This window comes from Macaca thibetana, chromosome 5, assembly GCF_024542745.1.
Source record: "Macaca thibetana thibetana isolate TM-01 chromosome 5, ASM2454274v1, whole genome shotgun sequence".
Lineage (NCBI taxonomy): Eukaryota > Metazoa > Chordata > Mammalia > Primates > Cercopithecidae > Macaca > Macaca thibetana.
The window spans coordinates 176,983,161-177,011,048 of record NC_065582.1 but is presented as its reverse complement, the minus strand read 5'-3'; the positions used below and the strand labels follow the sequence as shown (position 1 = coordinate 177,011,048).

Sequence of the window (27,888 nt, the reverse complement as noted above, 5' to 3'; positions counted from 1 at the left end):
GATGGCGGTGGAGTACTCTGGGCACACAGCAAGCGTTCAATGAACACTATGCTAAAGTGGCATGTTGGTGCTGTTAACGCTCAAACTGTGGCAGGCCAGCAAGGTCTTTCACACCCCACACCTGCGAGTGGCTCAGAAGATAGTGGCCTGCTTCTCGGACATACAGATCTCAGGACTGGGCCATGTGAAGGTGCTGGAACTTCTCTACTTAATTTATAAATGTGATGGGGGAACCGTGTTGACAGAAACAGCTTGAAGTTAACTTTTGCCATAATAATGACGATTTTACTGACACCTGGCTCTGCCGGCTTTGAGCCAAACTGTAAAAAGCCACTTAAGGTTTAAAAGTCCATCGAAAAGACAACTTGTTATGTTCTGACTGCAGCCACGTGAAGATGCCCCCGGATGGGAGTAAATGAGTGTGGGACCTTGACAAACTCCATGGCTCATGGAGCCCCCAACAGCACTTATGTTTCAGAAATAGAGTGGTTGTTGCTAAAACACAAAGATGCCTTGAAAGTTACAGGGTGTGGCAGCCTTTTAACTCTGAGACCAGGAGGCTATAGTAAGTGATGGATGGAGAGGGAAGATGAGGACCAGGTGGTGAAGTGGAGAAACTGGGTCTGATGCTGACTGTGGGACCTGGATTGACCACGTCTACTTCCTGGACCTCCTTGCCTGTACAGTGGCAAGGATCAGAAACTCCAGCTCAGGACTGTGTGAAGGTGATGTGGGCACAGAAAGCCATGCATGGGGGAGGGGGTGGCACAGAGCAACTGCTCCGTAACTGTGAATGCAGAAACAGCCACCATGCAGGCTTGGAACTGGGGTGGCTGGGGCTTGGAGTGCCGCAAATACTGACCTTCAGCTCACCCACGCTGGCAGCAGAATCTCTGGGATGTGTTGCGCTTGGCACTAGTAAATTAGCAGGCAGACTCCGAACTGAGTGCACAGAATAGTTGGTGAGGGGAGGAGGACAGGATTGAAATAGCTCCTAAGAATGGATGGTGATGTATCTGACAGATTCTCACCTTCTCCAGGTGGTACCACCCAGCACAGAGGGCAGCAGAGAGCCCTGGTAGGCATTTGAGCAGGGATGCTTCATCTTCCTTCTGCAAATGCTTCTGGGCCCCTTACTCTGTGCAGAAGGCTTGCAAAGACTTTTGTGTTCCTGCTCCCAGATAACCCTCTGATCTGATCCTCTATCTCACCCATCTTTCTTGCTCACTCTGTTTCAGTCATATAGGCCTCTGGGTGGTTTCTTACACAGGCCAAATCTAGCCCTGCCTAAGGGCCCTGCACTTGCTGTTTTTCTAGCCAGGACTTCACCATTCCCGGACAGCTCTGCTCCCTCACTTCACTCAGGCCTCTGCTCAACTGCCACCACCTTCCAGAGCCCTTCACGACTGCCCCGTCTCAAATAGCACTTCTGCCTCCTTTGTTTCCCCATTCAGCTCCAGGACCAGGAAACACAGGCTTTGTTACCACTCTATCCTCATTGCCTAGAATAGTGCCTGGCACACAGCTGGGACTCAACATATATATGTGTTGAATTAATGAATTCAGTTTCCAATGAATAGATTCTTTCCCTACCCAAAAAGAACTTATATCTGATTCTTGAGTATGTGAGCATTTTCCTACCGATCACTGTCACCCTTGGGATGATGATCCCATTCATTAGCTGTGGTTATGATGATGACAGTGAGGATGTTAAATGGGTGGTGGTTTGCAGTGTGCACTGGAACTATTAGATGGGATCTGTCTTACACAGTGATGAGCACATTGCAAAAATGATAAGTAGGTTGTAGGTTTGAGTTGCTAACCTAGGAGTCCTTGCATAGTCTCAGCAATGGGTAGCCCACGCCCTCAGAAGCAGCCCATAGCAGTTAGGGCAGCTCTAGGAAGGCACAGGAAAGAGAGAGGGATGAAAGGTTTTGCCCGAAGCATAGTTTCTTTCTTTCTTTTTTCTTTTGGAGAAAATATTTGGCTTATATAGCCCCTTTATTCTAGTCCTAATCCTCGATGCATTAGACATAAAGTTGGAAGTGTTTTTGTATATATATACGTTAAATTCTAGGGTACTTGTGCACAACGTGCAGGTTTGTTACATATGTATACATGTGCCATGTTGGTGTGTTGCACCCATTAACTCATCATTTACATTAGGTATATCTCCTAATGCTATCCCTCCCCTCCCCCCACGCCATGACAGGCCCCAGTGTGTGATGTTCCCCACCCTGTGTCCAGGTGTTCTCATTGTTAAATTCTCACCTATGAGTGAGAACATGTGGTGTTTGGTTTTCTGTCCTTGCGATAGTTTGCTCAGAATGATGGTTTTCAGCTTCATCCACGTCCCTACAAAGGACATGAACACATCCTTTTTTATGGCTGCATAGTATTCCATGGTGTATATGTGCCAAATTTTCTTAATCCAGTCTATCACTGATGGACATTTGGGTTGGTTCCAAGTCTTTGCTATTGTGAATAGTGCCGCGATAAACATACGTGTGCATGTGTCTTTATAGCAGCATGATTTATAATCCTTTGGGTATATACCCGGTAATGGGATGGCTGGGTCAAATGGTATTTCTAGTTCTAGTTCCTTGAGGAATTGCCACACTGTCTTCCATAATGGTTGAACTAGTTTACAGTCCCACCAACAGTGTAAAAGTGTTCCTATTTCTCCACATCCTCTCCAGCACCTGTTGTTTACTGACTTTTTAGTGATCGCCATTCTAACTGGTGTGAGATGGTATCTCATTGTGGTTTTGATTTGCATTTCTCTGATGGCCAGTGATGATGAGCATTTTTTCATGTGTCTGTTGGCTGTATAAATGTCTTCTTTTGAGAAGTGTCTGTTCATTTCCTTTGCCCACTTTTTGATGGGTTTGTTTGATTTTTTCTTGTAACTTTGTTTAAGTTCTTTGTAGATTCTGGATATTAGCCCTTTGTCAGATGGGTAGATTGCAAAAATTTTCTCCCATTCTGTAGGTTGCCTGTTCACGCTGATGGTAGTTTCTTTTGCTGTGCAGAAGCTCTTTAGTTTAATTAGATCCCATTTGTCAATTTGGGCTTTTGTTGCCATTGCTTTTGGTGTTTTAGACATGAAGTTCTTGCCCATGTCTATGTCCTGAATGGTATTGCCTAGGTTTTCTTCTGGGGTTTTTATGGTTTTAGGTCTGATATTTAACTCTTTAATCCATCTTGAACTAATTTTTGTGTAAGGTATAAGGAAGGGATCCAGTTTCAGCTTTCTACATATGGCTAGCCAGTTTTCCCACCACCATTTATTAAATAGGGAATCCTTTCCCCATTTCTTGTTTTTGTCAGGTTTGTCAAAGATCAGATGGTTGTAGATGTGTGGTATTATTTCTGAGGGCTCTGTTCTATTCCATTGATCTATATCTCTGTTTTGATACCAGTACCATGCTGTTTTGGTTACTGTAGCCTTGTAGTATAGTCCTAAGCCAAAAGAACAAAGCTGTAGGCATCACGGTGCCTGAAGCATAGTTTCTTCCTTCCTTAGGAAAATAGCATGAGTTTCCAGTTGAAAGGAGAGAGATCAGCCTCTGCTCTATGAATCACCCCTTAAAAGCTGCAGAATCAAAGGGAACCCCATGGGCAAAAGACTCCTTTTCAGTCATACCTGAATGAATGGGAAGAGGAGCCCAACAGCAAAGTTGGAGAGCCAGTTGACGGTGCCTGCGATGATGAAGGTAGCTGGCTGCTGAGATTGCTGGAAGTACTCACCTTAGTCAAGATGAACGGGATGCCACCTGCAATGTGTGAGCCAGGACATGGAATTAATCAATCTGAGGAGGTCATGCCTCCAGCATCCATCTCCATCTGCCACACTTTAGAGCCCCGCCCCTGCCACTTGACTGGATGTGTAGTGGGCCCCAGTTTCTGAGTCGCCCTGGTGACTTAGTGTTACTCAGTGGAGACATCATTGACATTGGGGTGGGACAAGTCTTTATTTTGAGAGACTGTCCTGTGCAATTGCAGGGCATTTATTACCCTTTACTTTCTGATGCCAGGAGAGCCTCCAGTCACCACCACAACCCAAGCTGCCCCCGCCACATTTCCAAACTCACATGTGGTCTGAGGTCTATACCCTTCTATTCCTCCATATCCTGTTCAGTAAGACCGGTGATTGCACCCTTTGCCCAGACCAGGACCTGGGGCTCAGCACAACTGCTGGGATCCCACTTGAACCTCCCCATCTCCAACTGGAGTCACCACTCTGCCAATGAGATCTACACCTGGGTGTTTCTCAGACAAGACAGAGTGGACAATGGACAGGAAATCCCTCAGGGACTTTTACCAAACTCTAGAGAGACACTGAACACAATTTGGAAATTACTAGGACGGAGCCATTCATTGTGTCAACATCCAACAATTATTTATGTGCTGGGACTGTTCCAACATTGAGGTCAAAAGCAGCATGTCCTTGCTTTCATGGGGAACCTTTGTCTGCTGGGATGATTTGTTCATTAAAATGGTAGTGAGTCCAGGAATGGAAAACCAAACCTCATATGTTCTCACTCATAAGTGAGAGCTAAGCTACGAGGATGCAAAGGCATAAGAATGATACAACTGGGGCCAGGCGCGGTGGCTCACGCCTGTAATCCCAGCACTTTGGGAGGCAGAGGCCGGTGGATTACATGAGGTCAGGAGTTTGAGACCAGCCTGACTAACATGGTGAAACCCCATCTCTACTAAAAATACAAAAATTAGCTGGGCGTGGTTGTGCATGCTTGTAATCCCAGCTACTCGGGAGGCTGAGGCAGGAGAATCGTTTGAACCTGGAAGGTGGAGGTTGTAGTGAGCCGAGATCATGCATATTGCACACCAGCCTGAGGTATAAAACACTACAAATTGGGTGAATGTATTTTGCTTGGGTGATGGGTGCATCGAAATCTCAGAAATCGCCACTAAAGAACTTATTCATGTAACCAAACACCACCTGTTCCCCCCACCAAAAAAGAAACCTACGGAAATAAAAAAATAAAAATAAAAAAGGGGAGTGAGCAAATGAATAAATAAATATAAATCAAAATGTGATAAGCATTCTGGAGGAGATACACTGTCTATTTTGGTACTGGGTGGAGAAGGATGCCCTGCGGAGTAGATGGTGGAGATGTGGATTGAAGAAGGAGAGGTGGCTCCTGAAGATCTGGGGAAGATCATGCTGGGTGGAGAAAGGGGCCGGCAGAGGCCCTACAGGCGAAAGGATTGGGCCAAGGTCTACAATAGGGGCCAATCTGTCTAGACACCTGAAGGAGGCAGAGAGGAATGGGGTGAGGTAGCAAATGTGAGCAGGGGCAATGAAGCAGCCTCTTGTAGATCATGGAGGGGATTTGCGGTTGAAGAAAACTACTTTGGGCTGCTGGGCAGCAGTTGAGGTGATCAATTTGCATTTCACAGAGGTCACTGCTGTTTGGAGAAAAGCTGGGAGGGTGTAGGAGTGGATGCAGGGGGCTGTCAGGGCAGTCCAGGGAGGAGGCAATGGTTGTTTAGGAGGGCTCAGATCATGGCAGGTGAGATGAAAGGAAGGGACTGAATTCAGAGACAATTGCCCCATCAAGGTAAAGCTTTCAAGGTAAACATTGCACACACACAATCACTGAGCAAGCTGACCCAACCAAGCAACCCAGGGTGACAAAGACACAAAGCCAGGACCAACTCAAGTCTGAATCTCTCCAGACCTTTCACCGTTATCACTCTGTTATGTTGCCAGCAAGGCTTGCACTCCAACAAATCAAAAACGACTCAGAGTGGACGGTTGCCCAACAGTCCAATATAGCTTAAACTTTGAAAATTAGCCCCAATTAATTATGCATGTGGGTCCACTCATCTTGTTACCTTATTAGAGTCTTCTTTGTTATCTTGTTTGAGTATCCTATTCTGGATTGCCCCAGAAGCAGACACTGAGGAGCAGTTTATGTGCCAGTTGATCCCAGAAAAGGCAGGGAAGAGTGCAGGGAAGTGAAGGAGGTGGATAAGGGGTGTGTTATTAGCAACACCACCATGGTCAGCCACATCTTAATCCAACTGGGACCCTTGGGAAACTGTGGAAAACACATCTCAGAGTTACCCCATCTGAGGGGTAAGAGGGCTGGATTATCTATCCACCATGTCCCATCAGTCACTGACTGTTACACTTTGAGCAGTGCTTTTGGCCGGCCACAATGTGGGCTGAGAGGGCCGGGGAAGTCCTCAGGCAAAAAGCCACATATGGGAGCAGTCGTAGGTCTGTCCGGGAATCACAAAAGGGTGTGGACAACGGGATTTGGGGAAGGTAACAAGAATCTTTGCTACTGCCATCTATTCCTTAAGTGTTTAACTTCTCAGTGACTATTGCAATAATCAGGTAGCCATTACTAATAACAACAGTGATGAAAATCTTTATATCATATACACCTAAGTACTCGTTTCAGGAGCTGGGGTATAACACTAGGGTTAAGAACATGGGGTGGAGGTCCCACACTCTAATTAGGAGTGTGCAGTGGGGGTCTTACCCTAAAGTTAGGGGCCTGAGGTGAGGGTGTAACACTGTAGTTAGGGGCCTGGGTGGGGGTCTGATACTATAGTTTGGAGCATGCTGCTTCAATCAGACCATCTGGGTTAGAGTCTTGGTTCTGAGACTTGCAGGCTCTGTGTGACCTTGGGCACATTAGTTCACCTTTCTGGCTCAAATTTCCTCCTCTGTAAGCAAGGACAATGGAATTGATTTCATGGGGTCATTGCAAAGCTTAAAGGACCTAATACAGATAATACACATTGAATTGTGTCTGAGGTGTGATGAACACTCAATAGCTTTTAATGATGATGATGATGATTATTCAGAAGAAGCATGTTCCAGGAGACTATGAATCATGTGATGGAGTAAGCTTCCCGGCTCCTGGATCCCATGGACACTGAGCCACACTGGTTGACTAACTGTTTTTCCTGAGCGGGTGGTCTGCCCGCCAATTTGCTTTGGCAGAAAAGGGCTTTCCCAATAACATATAGTTGCTCTTGCCTTAGTAGCACATACATTGTGGAAAAGGAAACCAGATTTGAATCCATGCATTTGAGGCATAGAAGCCTAGGACTCTAGGTAAAATAAAAACTCTTATTTTACAGATTAGGAAAATGAGGCTCAGAGAGGGAAATGTATTTGCTCAAGGTCATAAAACTTGGTGGAAGAGCCAGATTTAGTTTAAAAAAAAAAAAAAAAGTCCCTCTGACTCCTTTCTTTACAGAATATCAAGAGGTGATATGGATTGAGGTATCTGTCCCTCACCTTGAAATTATTTTATTCCCCTCTTTCTCTCTCCCCATCTCTTTCCCTCCCCCACTCATTTTTCTCCCTTCTTGCCAGGAAAATAGAAAATATGTACTGATTAATTGAGTATTCTATGTAAAAATTTGCCAAGTAATTTAAAAAATTCTGTAGATACCCTAAAAATATTCCTAATAATTTTGAGACATTGTTCACCTCATTAATAATGTATCGATCTACTTCGTTAATAATGCCATTATTTTTCCTTCAGAAATGTTCATAAGCAAAGAAACATTCTTCCACCTCATTGGTAAATTCCTAATAGTTACATTTAGTTATGTTCAAGTGAAAAGGAATTGAATTATGCACGTTCTTCATACAAGAATTACTTTTTGAAAACTGCCTTTTCCTCCAAATCTCTGTTCTCTGTGAATCTGTGCTCCAGCTCAGCTGGCCTAACAACCAAGCTGCCTTGTGGCAACAGCGCCCCTGGTGTCTATAGTGAGGAACTATCTGCTACCTTTCTTTCTCCAGAGGTAAACCTGATATAAATTCCCATCACTTTACCTACTAGCTATGTGACCACATGTACCTATGGTTCTCAGTTTTCTCATCTATACAATGAAGATAATAATAGTTCCTACCTAGTTTTGTTTTGTGCATTAAATGAGACTATGCTTAGCAACGTGCACCTGTGGTATTTCTCTAGAGCCAGCTTTGTTATTTCTGCTTCCAGCAATGTTTCCTACATATTATCTTTAGGCCCTTTTCTCCCTCCTCTCTATTTTCTAACTCTTGCCCATGTACCCTAGAAAAAGTTCAATTTTAATTTTATTTTTGAATAAAAGAAATAAAGGGCAACTGCCCAAACTTTTCCTTAATTCATATGTATTAAAATGCTTCCAATGGAGCCACTATCATCAATTTCTAAAGCCCTTCAAAATGCCTATAAACCCCCTTAGAAATTTCCTTTAGTGTGTCCATATGTCACTTAATCCTTTAAATAAATGTTCTGTTAAGCACCAGGTTTAAAAATAGCTCTTTTCTTTTATCAAAATATAATCATTTTGAAAACTCTTCATGGCCATTCTGCTTTGTTTACGTCAATAGACTTTATCTTGTTCATCCACTCATTTATCCATTTCCATCCGACATTTACATGTCAAGTGCTAGGCATTTGCAGACACTACTAGTTGATGTAAGAACTATCTTGGGAGGCAGTTACTCTAACTCCATTTAACTGGTGAGGAATTTGTGACCCAGAGTAGAGAGTGACTTGCTCAAGGTAGCACAAGCAGTAAATGATAGACTTGGCTCCGAAACCAAGAGATCTGGACTCAGGTAAGAGACTTTCTCCTCTGCCCTTTCTCTAGGAGAGACATTTGAGAATTTGAAAATGCACAGGCTCCCAAACAGATTTGTTCTATGACAACAGCCAAAATATATGAGCAATTAGAACTCATGCCCTGCAGCCTGTTGGGAGGGGTGGGACCAGAGTGCACACAGGAAGCTCCTCCCCTCAGAGGATGTATAGGAGGTCTGTCCTCATTTCTGAGAGGAGCTTAGACACCCACCTCCTCAGGCATGTGCTTCCTAGGTAGGGAGGCAGAGGAGGCTGCTGAGCAACCAGGGATGAGGAGGTGTGGCAGATGCTTCCTGGGGGCTCCTTGCAGAGCCTTGACTCACCCTGACTCTCAATGGGCTCCTCTGGCTCTGCTGACCACGAGGTGGGAGGCTTTGGTCCTTCTCTAGACCTCAGTTTCCTTGCCTATAATCTCACTTAATGAGCCATTTAAAATCTCAGTAAAGTCAAAACCTTGATAGTGCTTACTTGGCACGTGGCAAATTATTACCATGTGGAGGTGGCCAGGCTAGTAGCTAAGAGCACTGGCACTAACTCTTGCCCAAGTAACCAAGAGAAAGCTCAATTGTAATTTCATGTTTACATAAAAGAAATAAAGGGTACTGCCCAAACTTTTCCTTAATTCATATTTATTAAAATTCTTCCAATGGAACCACTATCATCAATTTCTAAAGCCTGCCCCCCAAATGCCTAGAAATCTTAAAAATCTCCACAAGTGTGTCCATATGTCACTTAATCCTTTAGATATATTTTCTCTTAGTCACCAGGTTTAACCCAGTTTAAATTCCCCCTCTCCACTTCCAAGCTGTGTGACCACAGGTAAGTCATATCTCTGGCTCTCCATTTTCTTGTACATAAAATGAGGACAGAACAGGAGTTCCTGCCTCTTTGGTCTGAACTGGGGATTAAATGAGATAGTGTTTAGCAACATGTTTAATGTGTGGCTGTATTAGTCCGTTTTCACACTGCTGTAAAGATCTACCTGAGACCAGGTAATTTATGAAGAAACGAGACTTAATTGACTTACAGTTCTGCATGGCTGGAGAAGTCTGAGGAAACTTATGATCACGGTGGAAAGGGAAGGGGAAGCGAGTATATCTTCCTGTGGCGGAACAGGGGAGAGAAAGTGAAGGCGGAGATGTCACACGCTTTTAAACCATCAGATCTCATGAGAACTCACTCACTGTCATGAGAATAGCATAAAGGAAACCACCTCCGTGATCCAATCACCTCCAACCAGGTCCCTCCTCTGACACATGGGGATTACCATTTGACATGAGATTTGGGTGGGCACACAGAGCCAAACCATATCAGTGGCAAAGGCCCAATCAATATCAATGATTATGGCGATCCCTCTTCTGCTCATCATTAATCCCCTCAGTGTTTGCTGGGAACTGACTATGTGCCAGGAGCCACACTGGGGCATCGATGGTGGCAGAAAGCTGATTCAACTTCTGCCTTCAAGGAGCTGTCAGCATCTGAGGTCCACTGTGTCAAGAAAGCCAGGCCCAAGCACAAGATTAATGTTCTCCTTTATTGGGCAGCAATAAAATAGTAAAAATGTATTGAACACTTTCTATGTGTTCTTGAAAGGTTTTCCTTTGTAGGGTTTCTAATTATTTTAGAAAAGGAGTGATAAAATGGCATCATATATGGCATCAGACATTGTTGATCTTGGGCAAGGAAGATCAGATTGTCAGGAGTCATTGGTCTGAACTGAAAGAGCAAAGGAAGTTTCCTCCTGTTGTATTTGGTCATTGGTCTGAACTGAAAGAGCAAAGGAAGTTTCCTCCTGTTGTATTTGGTCATTGGTCTGAACTGAAAGAGCAAAGGAAGTTTCCTCCAGAAACACTGCAAAAGTTAGAGGCAGAAAATACCTTAGGGACCCCCTAGGCCAGCCCCAACCCAATATTTCAGGTGGGGAAACTGAGGCCAGAGAGGTGGAGTGAGACTCCCAATGTTTCAGAGGAGTAGGATCTAGAACTTCCAAACTAGCCTGATTGACTGCTCTATTGTGTCCTCCTTGCGAATTCTTGGTGCTCACCCACACTTTGACTGTTCCCACTGCTGGAAATGCCCCCCAGCTTTGGAAAGATTTCAGGGCGCACAAGGATATGGGCAATTTACTTCACATGAACTTGGCTCCCAGTATGGGATAAAGAAGCAATGGTGCCTTTCTCCCCTTCTACACAGCCCAGCCAGGTAGCCAGCAAAAGTATCTATGCAAGCCTGTGGTCTAACCACATGGGACATGTTTTCTAAAAAAAAAAAGGAAAGGAGACTTCTCCAGGAATGGGCATGAGACATGAGCATCTATTTAATTAGGCAAAAGGGGGAGGTCCCTCCACCACTATCTTATTCTCGATCACAGCCTCATGTTTATTTATTTCCATGGATTGCATCCTCATCTTTGCATTTATCTTTTGCTTGTTCATTGTGCTCCTTGAGGGCAGGCATTTTGTCTCTTTTTCTCACTGTTGCTTCTCCCATAGCAAATCATGTTTGTCTCTTGGGTGCTTGACAGATGTTTGCTGAATGTGCAGATGAAGGGAAAACGATGATAGTTAAACAGATCTTTTAAGGATGAGTGGAAATTCTTTTTCTTTTATTTTTTTGAGACAGAGTCTCGCTCTGTAGCCCAGGCTGGAGTGCAGTGGCGCAATCTCGGCTCACTGCAAGCTCTGCCTCCCGGGTTCATGCCATTCTCCTGCCTCAGCCTCCTGAGTAGCTGGGACTACAGGTGCCCCCCCACCATGCCCGGCTAATTTTGTATTTTTAGTAGAGACGGGGTTTCTCCATGCTGGTCAGGCTGGTCTCAATCTCCTGACCTCGTGATCCACCCACCTCGGCCTCCCAAAGTGCTGGGATTACAGGCGTGAGCCCCGCGCCCTGCCGGAAATTCTTTATGCAGTTGAGGAGACGGAGGGCTAAACCGGGTGCAGGTTTGGTGAGAGCCCGGCTGCGATGGGGAGGTGGGACAGCAGAGGCATCCTGTGAGGGGCCAGCAAGGGTAGATTCTAGGGTGTCTAGGAGGCCATGCTTGGGGCAGGAGTTTGCATGCAGAAGCTGTAGGCCCGTTGAAGGGTTTTAGGAGGTGAGAAACAGGATCAGATTTGCGATTGAAAGGTGTCCCTGATGCAGGGTGGGATATGGGTCAGCAGAGGGAGGAAGTGGAGGCAGACGGGGACACTGGTTAGGAAACAGTGGTTCAGAACTCCAGAAACACAAGGGAAGATGTTTGTGAAAAAGAAGTTCATGCCTCTCAGCATCGTTAACAACCATACATGGTGATTCTAACTTGAATTTGTGTAGGATTGGTCATAAGACTAAGATTGTTTCCTGATCTCTGCTCTAGGGAAATGTAAAGAGATTCTTCCTCTTTACTATTCATTAGTATATTTTGACATACACTATTTTCCAGTGGGATTTAAAATCTGTGTTCTTTAGTTGAATCAATAGGCTTGAACATTACCATCCTGGACTGTCTGGGGGAGAGGATGTTTTTGAACAGCCTCAGGAGCAAACGGGCCATGTAAGGCCAAACTGACTGTTAATTCTAATTAAAAAGAGGAAGCTGCTACAGCATAATGAGTGGGACAGTTAATTAGCAGGTTAGAAAACACAATTAAAGTCTATCAGAACAAACCCACAGTGATGTGTTCTGTTTGGTGGTGAGTTAAGCACACTCAGATGACCTGTTTCTAAGCTTGGTGACGAGTTTCTGTTTCAATAAAGACGGAGGCCAGCAGTCTTGCTGGCAGGTTCTCGTGGGCACATTTTAACATTCTTCCTTTTTGGATGAGCACGGGGCTGGGAGGGGGTGTTGAAATAGAAAAGTAAGGGTGACTAGATAAAAGAGGGTCAAGCTAGGAGGAACATCTCCCACCAACGGACTGGGACATCAGGAAGACTGGCACACTCAAGCCATATCCTCAGAGAGAAGGCATTGAGAGTGGATAGAGGGAGGATGCAGATGCTGGGCTGAAGCCAGGAAGTCTGGGAACCCTGCATGGGGCTGTTAAGCAAAGGGATTTGTTTCCTGGCCCCCAGTGACTCCTGGGGAAGGGGTGAGTTGAACAGGTGAGTAATGGCCTGCTCTCACCATGGACTTCCAGAATCCTAGCAGCAGGAGACCCCACAACCCCACAGAGACTTGAGATGGCAGGGAGAACTGCTTAGATGGTGGCAGGGGCAGGACTCCGGCCTGTGTAGTGCCCAGAGGGTTTGATGTGGGAACATCTGCAGTGAAACATGGCCAGTAATGCCCATTCCCCAAGGCTTGCCATGCTCCTCTACAAGGCGTTAGCCTTTGTGTGACTGTCAGACCTGGACAGAGCAGGGTGGCCTTGCCTGTGGGATGAAGCCAGTACATTCTGAATGCCCCCTATCTGCTGGACTCTCTTGGGGCCCCAGCCTGGCTGTGCCCATGTGTAGTGCAGTGTCAGATGCCCAACCAGGGTGCTTTCCTGGGGCCCTCATCATGGCTCCTTTGCCAGTAGACCATGTCTGACCATTGGAGAACTCTAGCAGACTGGCCCCCACTGGTGTGCACCAGCCCACCCACAGCCTCCCCTCACCACAGCCTCCTTTCACTGGCACACACTTGTTCATGCCCCACTCTCCCCACCACCCCATCATCACTTTGCTGGTGCACTGTGAGTGGACCTTGCCTCCCCCTCTTCCAGTACATGTGTGTGCATGTACCCCATAGTGCCTCCACTGCTGGCATGTGTGCACCCTGCTGTGCCCCCTACTGATACATGGGTACCCTGCCATGCTGCCACTGCCAGCATGAATGCACAAATGGACACTGGCAACCCTGCTCCTGCCATTGCCCCACCCCCACTGGTGCAAGGACTAGCACAGGTGCTGGCAACCCCACTCCCACCAGTGTCCCACCCCTGCTCTGCTGCCTTCCATCACTGGCCCAGCTATGTGCAGGAACATCGTCACCCAACTCCTGCTGCGCCCCACCCCAGCCAATGCACATGCACCCCACTGCACCGTTGCAGCTGCTGGCACATGTGAGCGAGTATGGATCCCACTGCTGAAGTGCTTTGGCTGGCACACCCATTGGAGTGTTTTGGTCAATGGGCTGGGAACACCTTGGCCCATTCAGCGTAACAGGTTCCTAACCTTGAGGGGCCAGAGAACAAATCTAGGGGCCCAATGTCAGTCCCCCAGAGCCAGAGCATGCAACCCAGGAGTGCTGAGCTGAGCATTGGCTCCCTAAAATCTTCCCGAAATGAAGACAGTCAACTGAACCCACCTCATGCCGCAATCAAACCCCCAAGGGTATCAAAGAAGATAAAAGCAAAAAAAAAAACCCTATCTAAAGGTCAGCAGCCTCAAAGATTGAAGGGCCATTAGTCAACACAGATGAGAAAGAACCAGTGCAAGAACTCTGGCAACTCAAAAAGCCAGAGCATCTTTTTATCTCCAAATGACCACACTAATTCCCCAGCAACGGTTCTTAACCATAGTGAAATGGCTGAAATGACAGACCTAGAATTCATAATATGGATAGGAATGAAGATCACTGAGATTTGGGAGGTCAAAACCCCCAAGGAATCTAAGGAATTCAATAAAACAATATAGGAGGTGAAAGATGAAATGGTCATTTTAAGAAAAAAACCAAACCTATCTAATAGAGCTGAAAAACTCACTTCAAGAATGCATAATATAATCACAAGTACTAGAAGCAGAATAGCCTAGGATGAAGAAAGAATCTCAGAGCTTGAAGACTGGTTTTCAGAAATAATTCAGTCAATAAAAATAAAGAAAAAAGAATAAAAAGAAAGGACGAACTCTCTGAGCAATATGGGATTATGTAAAGAGACCAAATCTATGACTCACTGGTGTCTCTGAAAGAGAGGGAGAGAAAGCAAGCAACTTGGAAAACATGTTTGAGGATATTGTCCATGAAAATTTCCTTCAGGAAAAGCAGGGAACCCCTGCAAGATACTGTATAAGATGAACATCCCCAAGACACACAGTCCATCAGATTCTCCAAGGTCAAAATGAAAGAAAAAATGTTAAAGGCAGCTGTAGAGAAGAGGCAGGTCACCAACAAAGTGAACCCCATCAGGCTAACTGTGGATGTTTCAGCAGAAACCCTACAAGCCAGAAGAGACTGGGGGCCTATATTCAGTATTCTTAAAGAAAAGAAATTCCAGTCAAGAATTTTGTAGCCAGTCAAACTAAGCTTCATAAACAAAGGAGAAATAAGATGCTTTTCAGATAAACAAGTGCTAAGGGAATTCATTACCACCAGATCTGCCATATAAGAGTTCCTGAAGGGAGTGCTAAATATGTAAAGGAAAGACCATTACTGGCCACTACCAAAACACACTTAAATACACAGACCAGTGATACTATAAAACAACTACACAATCAAGTCTGTAAAATAATCAGCTAACAATATGATGACAGAATCAAATCTGCACATACCAGTATTAACCTTGAATGTAAATGGACAAAATGCCCCAATTAAAAGGCACAGAGGCCAGGTGTGGTGGCTCATGCTTGCAATCCCAGCCCTTTGGGAGGCCGAGATGTGCGGATCACTTAAGGTCAGCCTGGCCAACATGGTGAAACCCTATCTCTACTAAAATACAAAATTAGTTGGACGTGGTGGTATGCACTGTAATCCCAGCTACTCAGGAGGCTGAGGTACGAGAATCACTTGAACCTGGGAGGCAGAGGTTGCAGTGAGCCAAGATTGTGCCACTGCACTCCAACCTGGGTGACAGAGTGAAACTCCCTCTCAAAAAAAAAAAAAAAAAAAAGGCACAAGTGACAAGCTTGATAAAGAAGCCAGACCCAACTATATGCTGTCTTCTTCAAGACACACATCTCACATTCAATGACACCCATAGACTCAAAGTAAAAGGATGGAGAAAAATTTACCAAACAAATGGAAAACAGAAAAAATCAGGGGTTGCTATTCTAATTTCAGACAAAACAGATTTTAAACCAACAAAAATAAATAACACAAAGAAGTGCATTACATAATGATAAATGGCTCCATTCAACAAGAATGCCTAACTATGCTAGATATATATGCACCCAACATGGAGTACCCAGATTCATAAAACAAGTTCTTAGAGACCTACAAGGAGACACAGCACACAATAATAGCAGGAGAAGTCAACACCCCAATGACAGTATCAGACAGATGATCAGGGCAGAAAACCAGCAAAGATATTTGGGACCTGAACTTAACACTTGACCAAATGAACCTGACAGACACTTACAGAATTCTCCACCCAAAAACAACAGAATAGACATTCTTCTCATTTGCACATACTCCAAAATTGACCACACAATTGGCCATAAAACAATATTCAGCAAATTGAAAAAAAATTAGACCAGCCACACCCTTGGAACACAGTGCAATAAAAATAGAAATCTTTACTAAGAAGATCACTGAAAACCATACAATTATATGAAAATTAAACAACATGCTCCTGAATGACTTTTGGGTGAACGATGAAATTAAGGCAAAAATAAAGAAATTGTTTGAAACTAATGAGAACAAAGATATAACATACCGGAATCTCTGGGACACAGCTAAAACAGTGTTAAGAAAAAAGTTCATAGTGCTAAATGCCCATATCAAAAAGTTAGAAAGATCTCAAATAAACAACCTAACATCACACCTAGAGGAATTAGCAAACAAATCCCAAAGCTAGCAGAAGATAAGAAATAACCAAAATCAGAGCTGAACTGAAAGAAATTGAGACACAAAAAAATACAAAAGATCAATGAATTCAAGAGCTGATTTTTTTAAAGAATAAATAAGACTGATAGGCCACTATCTAAACTAATTTAAAAAGAGAGAAAATTCAAATACACAATCAGAAATGACAAAGAGACATTACCACTGACCCCACAGAAATACAAAAAGCCCTCAGAGACTATTATGAACACCAAGAAGAAACTGATAAATTCCTGGAAATATACAACCTCCCAAGATTGAACAAGGAAGAGACTGAAATCCTGAAGAGACCAATAACAACTTCTGAAATTGAAGTGGTAGTTAAAAGCCTACCAACCAGTAAAAGCTCAAGAACAGATGGATTCACAACTGAATTCTACCAGATGCATAAAGAAGAGCTGGTACTATTCCTAACAAAACTATTCCAAAAAATTGAGGAGGATGGAATCCTCTTCAACTCATCCTATGAGGCCAGCATGATCCTGATACCAAAACCTGGCAGAGACACATACATACACAAAATAAAACTTCAGGCCAATATCCTTGATGAACATAGATGCAAAAATCCTCAACAAAATACTAGCAAACCAAATCCAGCAGCACATCAAAAAGCTATCCACTATAGTGAAGTAGGCTTTATCCCTGGAATGTAAGATTCCTTCGACATATACAAATCAATAAATGTGATTCATCACATAAACAAAAGTAAAAACAGAAACTACATGATCATCTCAATGGATGCAGAAATGACTTCTGATAAAACTAATATCCCTTCATGTTAAAAAGCCTCCACAACTTGGCATTGAAGGAACATACCCCAAAATAATAACAGCCATCTATGGCAAACCCAGAGCCAACATCATACTGAGTGGGCAAAAGCTGGAAACATCCCCCTTGACAACTAGAACCAGACAAGGCTGCCCACTCTCACCACTCCTATTCAACATAGTACTGCAAGTCCCAACCAGAGCAATCAGGCAAGAGAAAGAAATAAAAGACATCCAAATAGGAAGAGAAAAAGTCAAACTATCTCTGTTTGCAGACAATATAATTTTATACTTAGAAAACTCCATAGTCTCTGCCAGAAAGCTTCTTGATCTGATAAACAACTTTAGCAAAGTTTCAAGATACAAGATTAATGCACTAAAACCAGTAGCATTTCTGTACACCAACAACATCCAAGCTGAGCACAAGATCAAGAATTCAGTCCCATTCACAATAGCCACACAAACACACAAAATAAAATTCCTAGGAATAGAGCTAACCAGGGAGGTGAAATATCCCTACAATGAAAATTACAAAACACTGCTGAAAGAAATCAGAGATGACACAAACAAATAGAAAAACATTCCAAGCTCATGATAGGAAAAATCAGTATTGTTAAAATGGTCATAGTGTCCAAAGCAATTTACAGATTCAATGCAATTCATGTCAAACTATTAATGGTATCCTTCACAGAATTAGAAAAAACTACTATAAAATTCATATGAAACCAAAAAAAGAGCCCAAATAGCCAAGATCCTAAGCAAAAAGAACAAAGCGGGAGGCAACATGACTTCAGACTATACTACAAGGCTACAGTAACCAAAACAACATGGTACTGGTATGAAAACAAACACATAGACCAATGGAACAGAAAAGAGAGTCCAGAAATAAGGCCACCTACCTACAACCATCTGATCTTCAACAAAGCTGACAAAAACAAGCAATGGGGAAAGGACTTCCTGTGCAATAAATGGTGCTGGGATAATTGGTGAAGTATATGCAGAAGACTGAAATTGGACCCCTTCCTTACACCATATACAAAAATCAACTCAATATGGATCAAAGACTTAAATGTAAAAACCCAAATCTATAAAAACTCTGGAAGAAAACTTAGGAAATACCCATTCTGGACATAGTCCCTGACACAGATTTTATGACATAGATGCCAAAATCCATTGCAACAAAAACAAAAATTGACAAATGGAACTTAATTAAACTAAAGAGCTTCTGCATAGCAAAAGAAACTATAAATAGAGTAAACATACAACCCAGAGTATGGGAGAAAATATTTGCAAACTATGCATCTGACCAAGGTCTAATATCCAGAACCTGTAAGGAACTTAAGCAAATCAACAAGCAGAAAGCAACCCCATTTAAAAATAGGCAAAGGACATGAACAGACACTTTTAAAAAGAAGATATACATGCAGCCAACAAGAACAAGAAAAAATGCTCAATATCAGTAATCATTAGAGAAATGCAAATCAAAACCACAATGAGATACCATCTCACATCAGTCAGAATGGCTAGTCTTAAAAAGTAAAAAAATAACAGACGCTGGCAAAGTTGCAGAGAAAACAGAAAGCTTATGTACTGTTGGTGGGAATGTGTTAGTTCAGCCACTGTGGAAGCAGTCTGGCAATTTCTCGAAGAACTTAAAACAGAACTACCATTTGATCCCGCAGTCCCATTATTGGGTACATACTCAAAGGAATATAAATTGTTCTACCATAAAGACAGATGCATGTGTATGTTCACTGCAGCACTATTCACAATAGCAAAGACATGGAATCAACTTAAATGCCCATTAACAACAGACTGGGTAAAGAAAATGTGGTACATGTATGCCATGGAATACTATGCAGCCATTAAAAAGAAAAAGATCATGTCTTTTGCAGCAACATGGATGGAGCTGAAGGCCATTATCCTAAGTGAACTAACATAGGAACAGAAAACCAAATACATGTTCTCACTTACAAGTGGGAGCTAAACATTGAGCACACATGGACACAAGGGAACAACAGATACTGCGGCCTACTTGAGGGTGCAGGATGGGAGGAGGGTGAGGACTGAAAAAACAGGTACTATACTATGCTTATTACCTGGGTGATGAAATAATCTGTATATCAAACTCCTGTAACGTGCAATTTACCTATATATCAAACCTGCACATGAACCCCTGAAACGAAAATAAAAGTTAAAAAAAACAAAAAAGCGTTCTTTGTATGGGTGCTGGAGTTACAAGGCTGCCTGAAATAGGGTCAAGGATCCAGGGGACATAGCTCAGAACCTGGGTTCCCGCTCATTCCTGTGATGTGAGGCCATCACACCCTCAGCCTAGGTCTTGGTTTTCCCAGCTGCAGAACTTTGTTTGTTCATTCAGTGAACAAAAGGTACCGAGTTCCTTCTTGGAGGGAGCGCAGGGTTGGAAACTGAAGACAGAGCCCGGAAGAAGCCACAGTCCCTGGGCTAGACAGCATCTTAAATCCTGTGCAGTTCTGTCGTTCTCCAGCTCAGACCCTGGAATGCTGAGGCAGATGTGGATGGCTGGTCTTTACTCTATCCTCCCTCACCATCTCAGGCTGTCACCTCCACCTGCCTGCTGGCATCCCTGGCAGAGGTTTTTGTTGGCTTTTCACAAGCCAGAAGGGCTGGGGAGCTGACAGAGCCTCTCCCCAGGATGGACTGAAGAGAGCTGGTGCCTTCATGCTTCCTGTGAGAGGATGCAGTTGTCTTCCCCCACAGTCTTCCAGAGCTCCCCAGAGGATCATGCTGCAGGTGCCCACAGCAGGAACTTGCCCTGAAATGCACTCCATGGCTGCCTGCCTGGCCCTGCCCTGCCTCAGTGCCCACTCCCTCCTGATGTCTCCTGGGATCACCCCCAAACAGACTGCCTTCACTGGCATCTGTGTCCTAGGGTCTCTTTTGGAGAAACATTTTCCAGCTTTTCAGAGTCCTGCTGTCCCCTCCACTGAAGCTTGCCCCAAAATGTCCTTTTCTGAACTCTTATTGCTTTCTAATCCACACTGCCACAGTACTTAGGGGAACCAACTTACTGTCCCAGCTTTAAAAACAGAATATCCCATGTCTCAGAAACCCCTTCAGAGTCAGCAAATCAGACAGTCACTCTGGTAGTACCACAATTAATTATTTCCTGATTACCTGCAAGGGTTTATTATATTGTATTATGATATGGCGAGAAAGAACATTTGAATTGTAAATGGTTCTGAGACACTAAATTGATCTGCATAGGGAAGCACTGAGTAGAAAGAGGGGAAGGTGAGAGATGGGAAGGTACAGGGTTCAAATGTGAAGTGGACCTGGGGACATGGAGTGGGCAGGAGCAGGACTTTAGGGGTAGCTTGATACTTTAGCAATGCTGAGGTTAATTGATGGTGTGAACGCATTTCCATGTTGGTGTCTTTGTGACTGGCTGGGGTGGAATATAAATTTCTGCTTCTCCTTGTTAATGAACTGATGTTTCCATGCATGTACTTTATTCAAGACTGCTATGGTGGAAAGGGGGTGGCATTTCCATGTTTATCAGGGTTTTTCCTTTGCATTCCCTTCATTCTCCCTCATAAAAGTCCTTGCGCATGGCACTATCCATTTTATTGATGAGTAGAGACACCACGCTGTTTACTTTCCAAACTCAGACATTTTGAGAGTGTAAGGGGGTGGTATTAGTAATCACATTAGGATGTCAGGCATAATCTGAGAGTGTTCCGGGCAAACTACTGATGAGGACACAAGGTAAAAACTCTTAGCTAAGGTCCCACAGCTAGTAAGGCAGAGGCAGAGGTGGAATGATGGTTAATATTGAGTATCAACTTGATTGGATTGAAGGATGCAAAGTATTTCTCCTGGGTGTGTCTGTGAGGGTGCTGCCAAAGGAGGTAAACATTTGAGTCAGTGGGCTGGGAGAGGCAGACCCACTCTCAATCTGGGTGACCATCATCTAATCAGCTGCCAGTGCTGCCAGAATAAGGCATCCAGGAGAAGGTGGAAGAGCAGACTTGCTGAGTCTTCCAGCCTTCATTTTTCTCCCATGCTGGATGCTTCCTGCCCTTGAACACCAGACTTCAAGCTCTTCAGCTTTCGGACTCTTGGACTCACATCAGTGGCTTGCCAGGGACTCTCGGGTCTTTGGCCACAGACTGAAGGCTGCACTGTCAGCTTCCCTACTTTTGCGGTTTGGGGATTTGAACTGATCCACCACTAGCTTCCTTGTGCCTCAGTTTGCAGATGGTCTATTGTGGGACTTTACCTTGTGATCATGTGAGTCACTTCTCCTTAATAAACTTGCTCTCATATATACATCTATCCTGTTAGCTCTGTCCCTCTAAAGAACCCTGACTATTACAGGTGGGATTTGAAACCAGGTCTATTGGACTGTCCACGGGGTCCTCTCCATCAAGGCAAACACCTTCAACAAACATATCTCCCATGTGCTGACCATTTACAGTGTGGCCTTCCATGCAGAGCTATACTGATTGATTTTTACATGCTAAGACTCTTTCTAGATAGGTGGTATTATTTCCAATTTACAGATGAGGAAACTAAGGCACAGAAAGATGGATTGCTCAAAGTCATTCACCTAATTTGTGGTAGAGATAGAAATTGATGAATGGTTTTTCTCCTATACCAGCCATGAGGCCAAGTGAGGGAGCACAGAGACCGAAGCCCTTGTTCAGATTAAAACGGAGATCCTCAGGGTGATGGAATAGGTGAAGTAAGGCCCGCTTTAAGCACCCTGCGCACATGTGACCCCATCAGCCTTTGCCACTGTTTCTGACTTCTCTTGAAAGTTTCTCCCAGCAGAAAAGTGAGCTTATTTTTCTTTTCCAGGTGTCTTACTCCGACTTGCACAGCCTGCAGCTCCTGTTGCTGCCATAGATATTAAGACTGATATCAAAGCCCCTGCTGGAAGTCAGGCAGCGCCTGCTCTCTTTGCAGAACTGGCAGCCCCAGGTGTGCTATCTTTCCCCAGTTGGCTGTGACAAGTGACCTCTGCAAGGCCGAACCATTTCCAGATCCAAAAGCTGAATCCCCGTTGGCTGCACTCAGCCCCCAGCTATCAAGAGTGTGGACAGCCAAAATCTTCCTGCTGAGCCCTGACAGTTGCTCATTCTGGGCCCCTTCCCACAGCCTGGCTTCTTCCTGCCAGGAGAAATTCGTCTTTTCACAGCAGAGGGAGTGAGGACAACCTGCAGCTCCTGCTGGATGGCACCTGCTATCTCTCTGCCCCCTGGGGAGTACCAGGTGTTCTCCTCTGTGGGAAATGCCCTTCCTCCTCCTTCTCCTCCCTCCTCGTCTGCCTGAAAAACGACTCAGCTTTTACAATTCACTGCACATCACCACCTCTTCCCTGCCTTTGAGGCTGTTGGGGTCTCCCTCTGTGTTCCCACAGCCCCTGCCCAGCCATCTGGCACAGCCTTCTGCACACAGAAGGACACTACCCGTCATCCTTATGGATTCATGAGTGGTGAAGCGACAGACCTGGCACAGATGAGGTACTTGATGAGGGTGTTGAATGAAGGTGGGGAGATCAATGGATGGGTGTGTGAACAGATGAACAGTAGTATTTAGAAATGAATTAAAGACTGACCCAGTAAACAAACAGGTGAAGGAATAAGAACTGAGGAGCTGAAATCCTGCCTTCCCCAGGACAGGACTGAATTTGAACTTGGTTTCAATACTCATTCATTTCATCCCTTTAGGAGTGACATTGTCCCTTTCAGGTCCCACCTTTCCCAGATAGGGCTGGACTCCAGGCCAGCCTGGCTCCCTTGTACACCTCAATTGATGGGCAACTCATTCCTTTTTGAAAGAAAGAGTCCAGCTTTCTGATGGAGCCCCAATCTGAGTCTCAATTGTCTCCCAGGTCCCTGATCAGATATCACAGCCCTGGGAAGTCCTCCCTGAAGCCTGAGGCTGGTGCATGCACCTTGGGAACTGCAATCATGAATCCTGAATGACACATGGGGCCTTTGCACCAGCTGCTCCTCCGTCTGGATTGCTCATGCGCAGATGTGCGCGTGGCTGTCTCCTTCTTGTCTCCCCATCTCTGCTCCATGATCAACTCTGTGGAGAGGCCTTCCCTGGCTACCCTAAGATAGCATCTTCTCCATCATTCTCCTCCTCATTTTGCATGACTTCCCTTCAGTGCACTTATTGCTACATGTATTAGTCTGTTCTCCCATTGCTATAAAGAAATACCTGAGACTGGGTAATTTATATAGAAAAAGAGGTTTAATTGGCTCATGGTTCCAACAGGCTGTACAGGAAGCATGATGCTGGCATCTACTCAGCTTCTGGGAGGCCTCAGGAATCTTCCAATCATGGTGGAAGGCAAAGGAGAAGTGAGGTGTCTCACAGGGTGGGAGCAGGAACAAAAGAGAGGGTGGGGAGGTGCCACACACTTTTAAATGATGGGATCTCATGAGAACTCACTATCACAAGGACAGTACGCAGGGGATGGTGCTAAACTATTCACAAGAAATCCATCCCCATAATCCAATCACCTCCCACCATGCCCCACCTCCAATACTGGGGATTACAATTCAACATGAGATTTGGTGGGGACACAAATCCAAACCATATAATTACATTATATTTTCATGTGTTTACAATAAGCCTCCCTCAACAGAATGTCCATTCCTTGAGGGCAGGGATTTTTGTTTGTTTGCTTTGTTCCATGCACTGCTCCAGTTTCTACAACATTATCTGCCGTATAGGGGCTCCTCTTGGCATATGGGGCCTCTGGGCTCAATAAATATGGGTAAGTGAATGAGTGAATGAATGAATGAATCTGGCTGTGTCCTCATCAGGAGAGTCTTACTCATCTTTGCATCCTCTGGGTCTAGTATGGAACCAGGCATGTCGTAGGTGCTTAAAAACTACTTGTTGACTTAATGATTAAAGCACAGACACATCTTTCACATTTTGATCAAATCCTTCCTCTGCTTCAAATCTCCAATGGCTTCCCATGGTGTTGAAAGTAAAATTCCTAATTCCTTACCATGGAGTTATGAGATCTTCTATCCTCCAGCCCCTACTATCCTTCCAACTTCATCTCTAATTTCATCTCTTTCCTTTACTAACATGGAACATCAGAATATTCCACCTCAAAACACAAAGGACTGTTGAGCTAAAGGCATTTAAAAAGAAGTAGATGCAGGAAAGCTCTCTGCCCTTCCCTCTATTTGCCTAAAAGCAGGACACAGATTTACAAAGACAAGAGATATTCTGCCCCCACCCTCTTCTGCCAGGGAGAACAAAGGGTACCACCACTGATGACAACTTTGGACCTCATAGGTCTGGAGCTTACACCAGAGGAAACTACATGAACCAGTTTCCCTAACCCACCTCGATCTGCTACTTACCTGTTTTCCCCCAAGTTGCCATCACTAGAGACTCAATGTCCTTTTGTTTTATCTTGTTGCTTCTTTCAACATTTATTATTTTTTCTCGAAGCAGGAATTTAAAGCCACTTCTTTGAGCACTACTCATTCCCTGGGTGTCTCCCATGTATATGTGAAATATACATGTTAATAAGCTTCTGTATTTTTTTCTTGTGTTAATCTGTCTTTTGTTACAGGGGTCTGTTTCAACTAAGGACCTACGATGGTTGAAGAAAAAATATTTTTTATCCCCTATGCTACCAACACTGCAGCCTTTCCTGAACCTTCCAAGCGAGTGCCTGCCTTGGGACCTTTGCACATTCTTCCCCTGCATCCTCACAGGGCGGCTTCCTTCTTAGACCCAAGTCCTGCCTGTGGCGCTGGCTTCTCATGGGGGCCCTTCCTGTACACATCACAAAAGCAGTCCTCTCCTCCCATCGCCCTAGCCCCTTACCCTGTTTACTCCTTCTTAGCACTGGTCAGTAATCCTCAATATTTATTAGCTTACCAGTAATGGTTCTATAAATATACACTTGTAGTGGCCTGTGTCATTCGCTGGGTATCTCCTGTGCCTGGATCAACACAAGAAGTGCTTGATTAATACTTTTAACAAATGCTCTTGCCTATCAACCTTGTTTTTCCAGCTCCTTCCTCTCTATTGCACTGGACAATAAAGCACAATGAATGTGCCCCGCCCAGGGAGGCCTACTGTTATCAGTGTATATGTCTTCTTAATTGGATTATGGGCCTGACGGGGACCGAGAAATGTCTCTGACTCTATTTCTGTGTCATCAGTACAGAGTACAGTACCTGGTACATAGTATGTGTTCAAAAATTTTTTTTGTTTTGAGACAGGGCCTTACTCTGTCACCCAGGCTGGAGTGCAGTGGCATGAACATGGCTCACTGTAGCCTCAACCTCCTGGGCTCAAACCATCCTCCCATCTCAGCCTCCCAAGTAGATGGGACTACAGGCATGCACCACCATGCCTGGCTAATTTTTAAATTTTTTGTAGAGATGAGGTCTTGCTATGTTGCCTAGGCTGGTCTTGAACTCATGAGCTCAAGAAATCCTTCTGCTTCAGCCACCCAATGTATCGGAGCCACAGTGCCCAGCAAAAATCTTTTGCTGAATGAATTAATTTGGGGTAGAACTGAGAATATATAAAAGGGGAAAAATGACTGTGAATGATCAGCATGTAGTTCAGAAAATCCTGCATTAAAGCACATGCATTAGTTTCCTCTTTAAGACAACCTCCCCATAGGTCCTCCTAAGGCATAATTCTGACAAGCTTGGTTTTATATTTTAATCCATATTTTGTTTCAATAAAGAAGTTGGGCATGTAAAGGGAAGCACCTAAGGGGTGAGAGAATGAATGTCCACTGACCAGTCTTCTGCTCGCTGGACCTGACGAATGAGACTTCACAGCGGGGTGAGAATTTCCATCAGAGGCTATGTGGGAACAAGAGTGACTTTATTTTAAATGCAAATCCACCATGTAACTTCTGACTAACCCCACATCCAGGAATGCCTCCAAGAAGTCGAGTTGATGTATTGCTCTTTATGTAGACAGACCCTGTCATAGAATTTTCTCTAGTAAGTCACGTAACGGTATCATTAAATTATAACGTGCTCATCATTTTGGTGGGTTTGTGAAGAAAACAAATTTGTATGAGACCATTTATCATTTCTTTCCAGAACTCTGAATTTATAATTTATATTGTTACAGAATACTTTAAATCTGCCTTAATAAAAGCAAGGAGGTGAGGAAGGAAATTCAAACTCACTAAGTGCCTTCTGTGTACCAGGCACCATACACATCGCTTAGCAGTCTTTAAATAGTTCTTATTGCACAATAGCTCTCAAGGTGGAGGCTTAGGGAGGCTAGGTGACTTCCAAAGACATCACACATGGCTGGAGGTGTAGCCTGTGTCTGACTCAAGCTCATGCCTTTCCCTCGAGGCCACATGGCAGGGCTGAGTTTCCTACTCTTTCCAGGACATAAAGGAAGGGAATGGGCAGGAGCTGGTTTTGTTTGACAGTCTTTGAAGATTTGCCACAATTGGATTGATGAGACAGCCCAAGGTCCCTGCAGTAACACTGGTTTGCAGGAATCTGGCCCTGGGGCCCATGATTTGCCATTTTGGCAAACAGAGCATTTCAAAGCATATGGCCCCCAGATGCAAGGACGTGAAACAGAGAAGTGAGGCATAGCCGAGCACTTCACCCAGGACCCCTCTGCCTCCAGGTAGTGGTTTCATCCCTCAAGCCATTCAGGATGGCAAGGAAGGACTTGTGGCATGGGGGAAAGGGCCCCAGTCCTTGCTTTGATACTAACTGCAATATGCAGGGCCCGTTACTTATTCCCCAGCTTTCTCATCTGTAAAATTGGTGCACTGATCCAACAGAATGATGGATATGAACATGGATGCTAATTACTATTGTATTATCATTATTTTACCATTATTATTATTATTATTATTGAAATATCTGCCTCAGGGCAGCTCCCCTCTGTTGAGAACACCTTGGGCACACGTCCTCCAATATGTTAATCCACACAACAGCCCATGTGATCATTTGAAATAGAATTGAGATGACGTCTGTCCTCTGATGCACACCCGCCAAGAGTTTCCCATTGCACTTGGAATCCAGCTGCTGAACTGACCAGGCTCTGTGGCCATGGAGTTTGCTTCCTTCCTGCTCTCTGACTTGGTTTTCCTTCACTCTGACCCTGCTGATTCCATTCCAGTCACACATGCCTCCTTGTTGTTTCTAGAACGACTCAGTCTTCATGTTCAGGTCAGCGACAACCTGAGAACTGGGGAAGGAAGATGGGGCTGAGACCTGGGATCCCAGGCAAAATGGCACATCCATGGATACAGGGACAATGCTGCCTTGAGTGCTCCTAAGGCAGGAGCCATGAGGAAGGCAGTGGCAGCCAGCACCTTGGACGTACTCCACATCCACACGTGTGGGCTGCATCTGACTCGCTTCATGTATGTTGTCTCCTCTCAGCACCTAGCGCCCATTTTACATGTGGGTAAACTGATGCACGAGGGTGGGAACAGGCCAGCACCACTCTACTGGTTGTATGGAGGATTCGACGCACGGTGGGTGGACTCACAGCTCACAGTCCTCCCCAATTCATGTTGGCTCTCCGGGAGAATCATCTTTTGTTCTTTACGCATCCACTTTTGGAGCCTAGAATCTCCTGAATGCTGGTCACACTGTTCCCAATATGGGGAGACGAAGAGTAGTCCTTCAAGAACTTTTTGCCAGCGTGAATCTTGCTTTCCTCCGTTTAACAGAAAAACAATGGGCCGTGCGTGAATGCAATGGGCCCTTTTCCATCCTAGCGCTTTATTTTTGAC

At 44.5% G+C, this 27,888-nt stretch overlaps 2 protein-coding genes across 4 annotated transcripts in view; both read right to left on the bottom strand.

The window, feature by feature from the left end:
- The window catches only part of SLC2A9 (solute carrier family 2 member 9), a 199,004-nt gene that overhangs the window by 7,684 nt on the left and 163,432 nt on the right, over window positions 1-27,888 (bottom strand). Inside the window, 2 exon segments of the mRNA XM_050789970.1 lie at window positions 3,647-3,751; window positions 3,754-3,776. Coding sequence (XP_050645927.1) covers window positions 3,647-3,751; window positions 3,754-3,776 — 128 coding nt within the window.
- Window positions 1-27,888, bottom strand: part of NSG1 (neuronal vesicle trafficking associated 1) — a 556,677-nt gene that overhangs the window by 377,539 nt on the left and 151,250 nt on the right. The window contains exon 1 of one of the 3 annotated variants that reach the window (XM_050792229.1): window positions 22,182-22,191. The exons of the other annotated variants lie outside the window; for them this stretch is intronic. The gene's annotated coding sequence lies outside the window, so the exon portion shown is untranslated. Of the gene's footprint in view, window positions 1-22,181; window positions 22,192-27,888 lie in introns of those variants that run through there. 3 annotated transcript variants of the gene reach the window in all.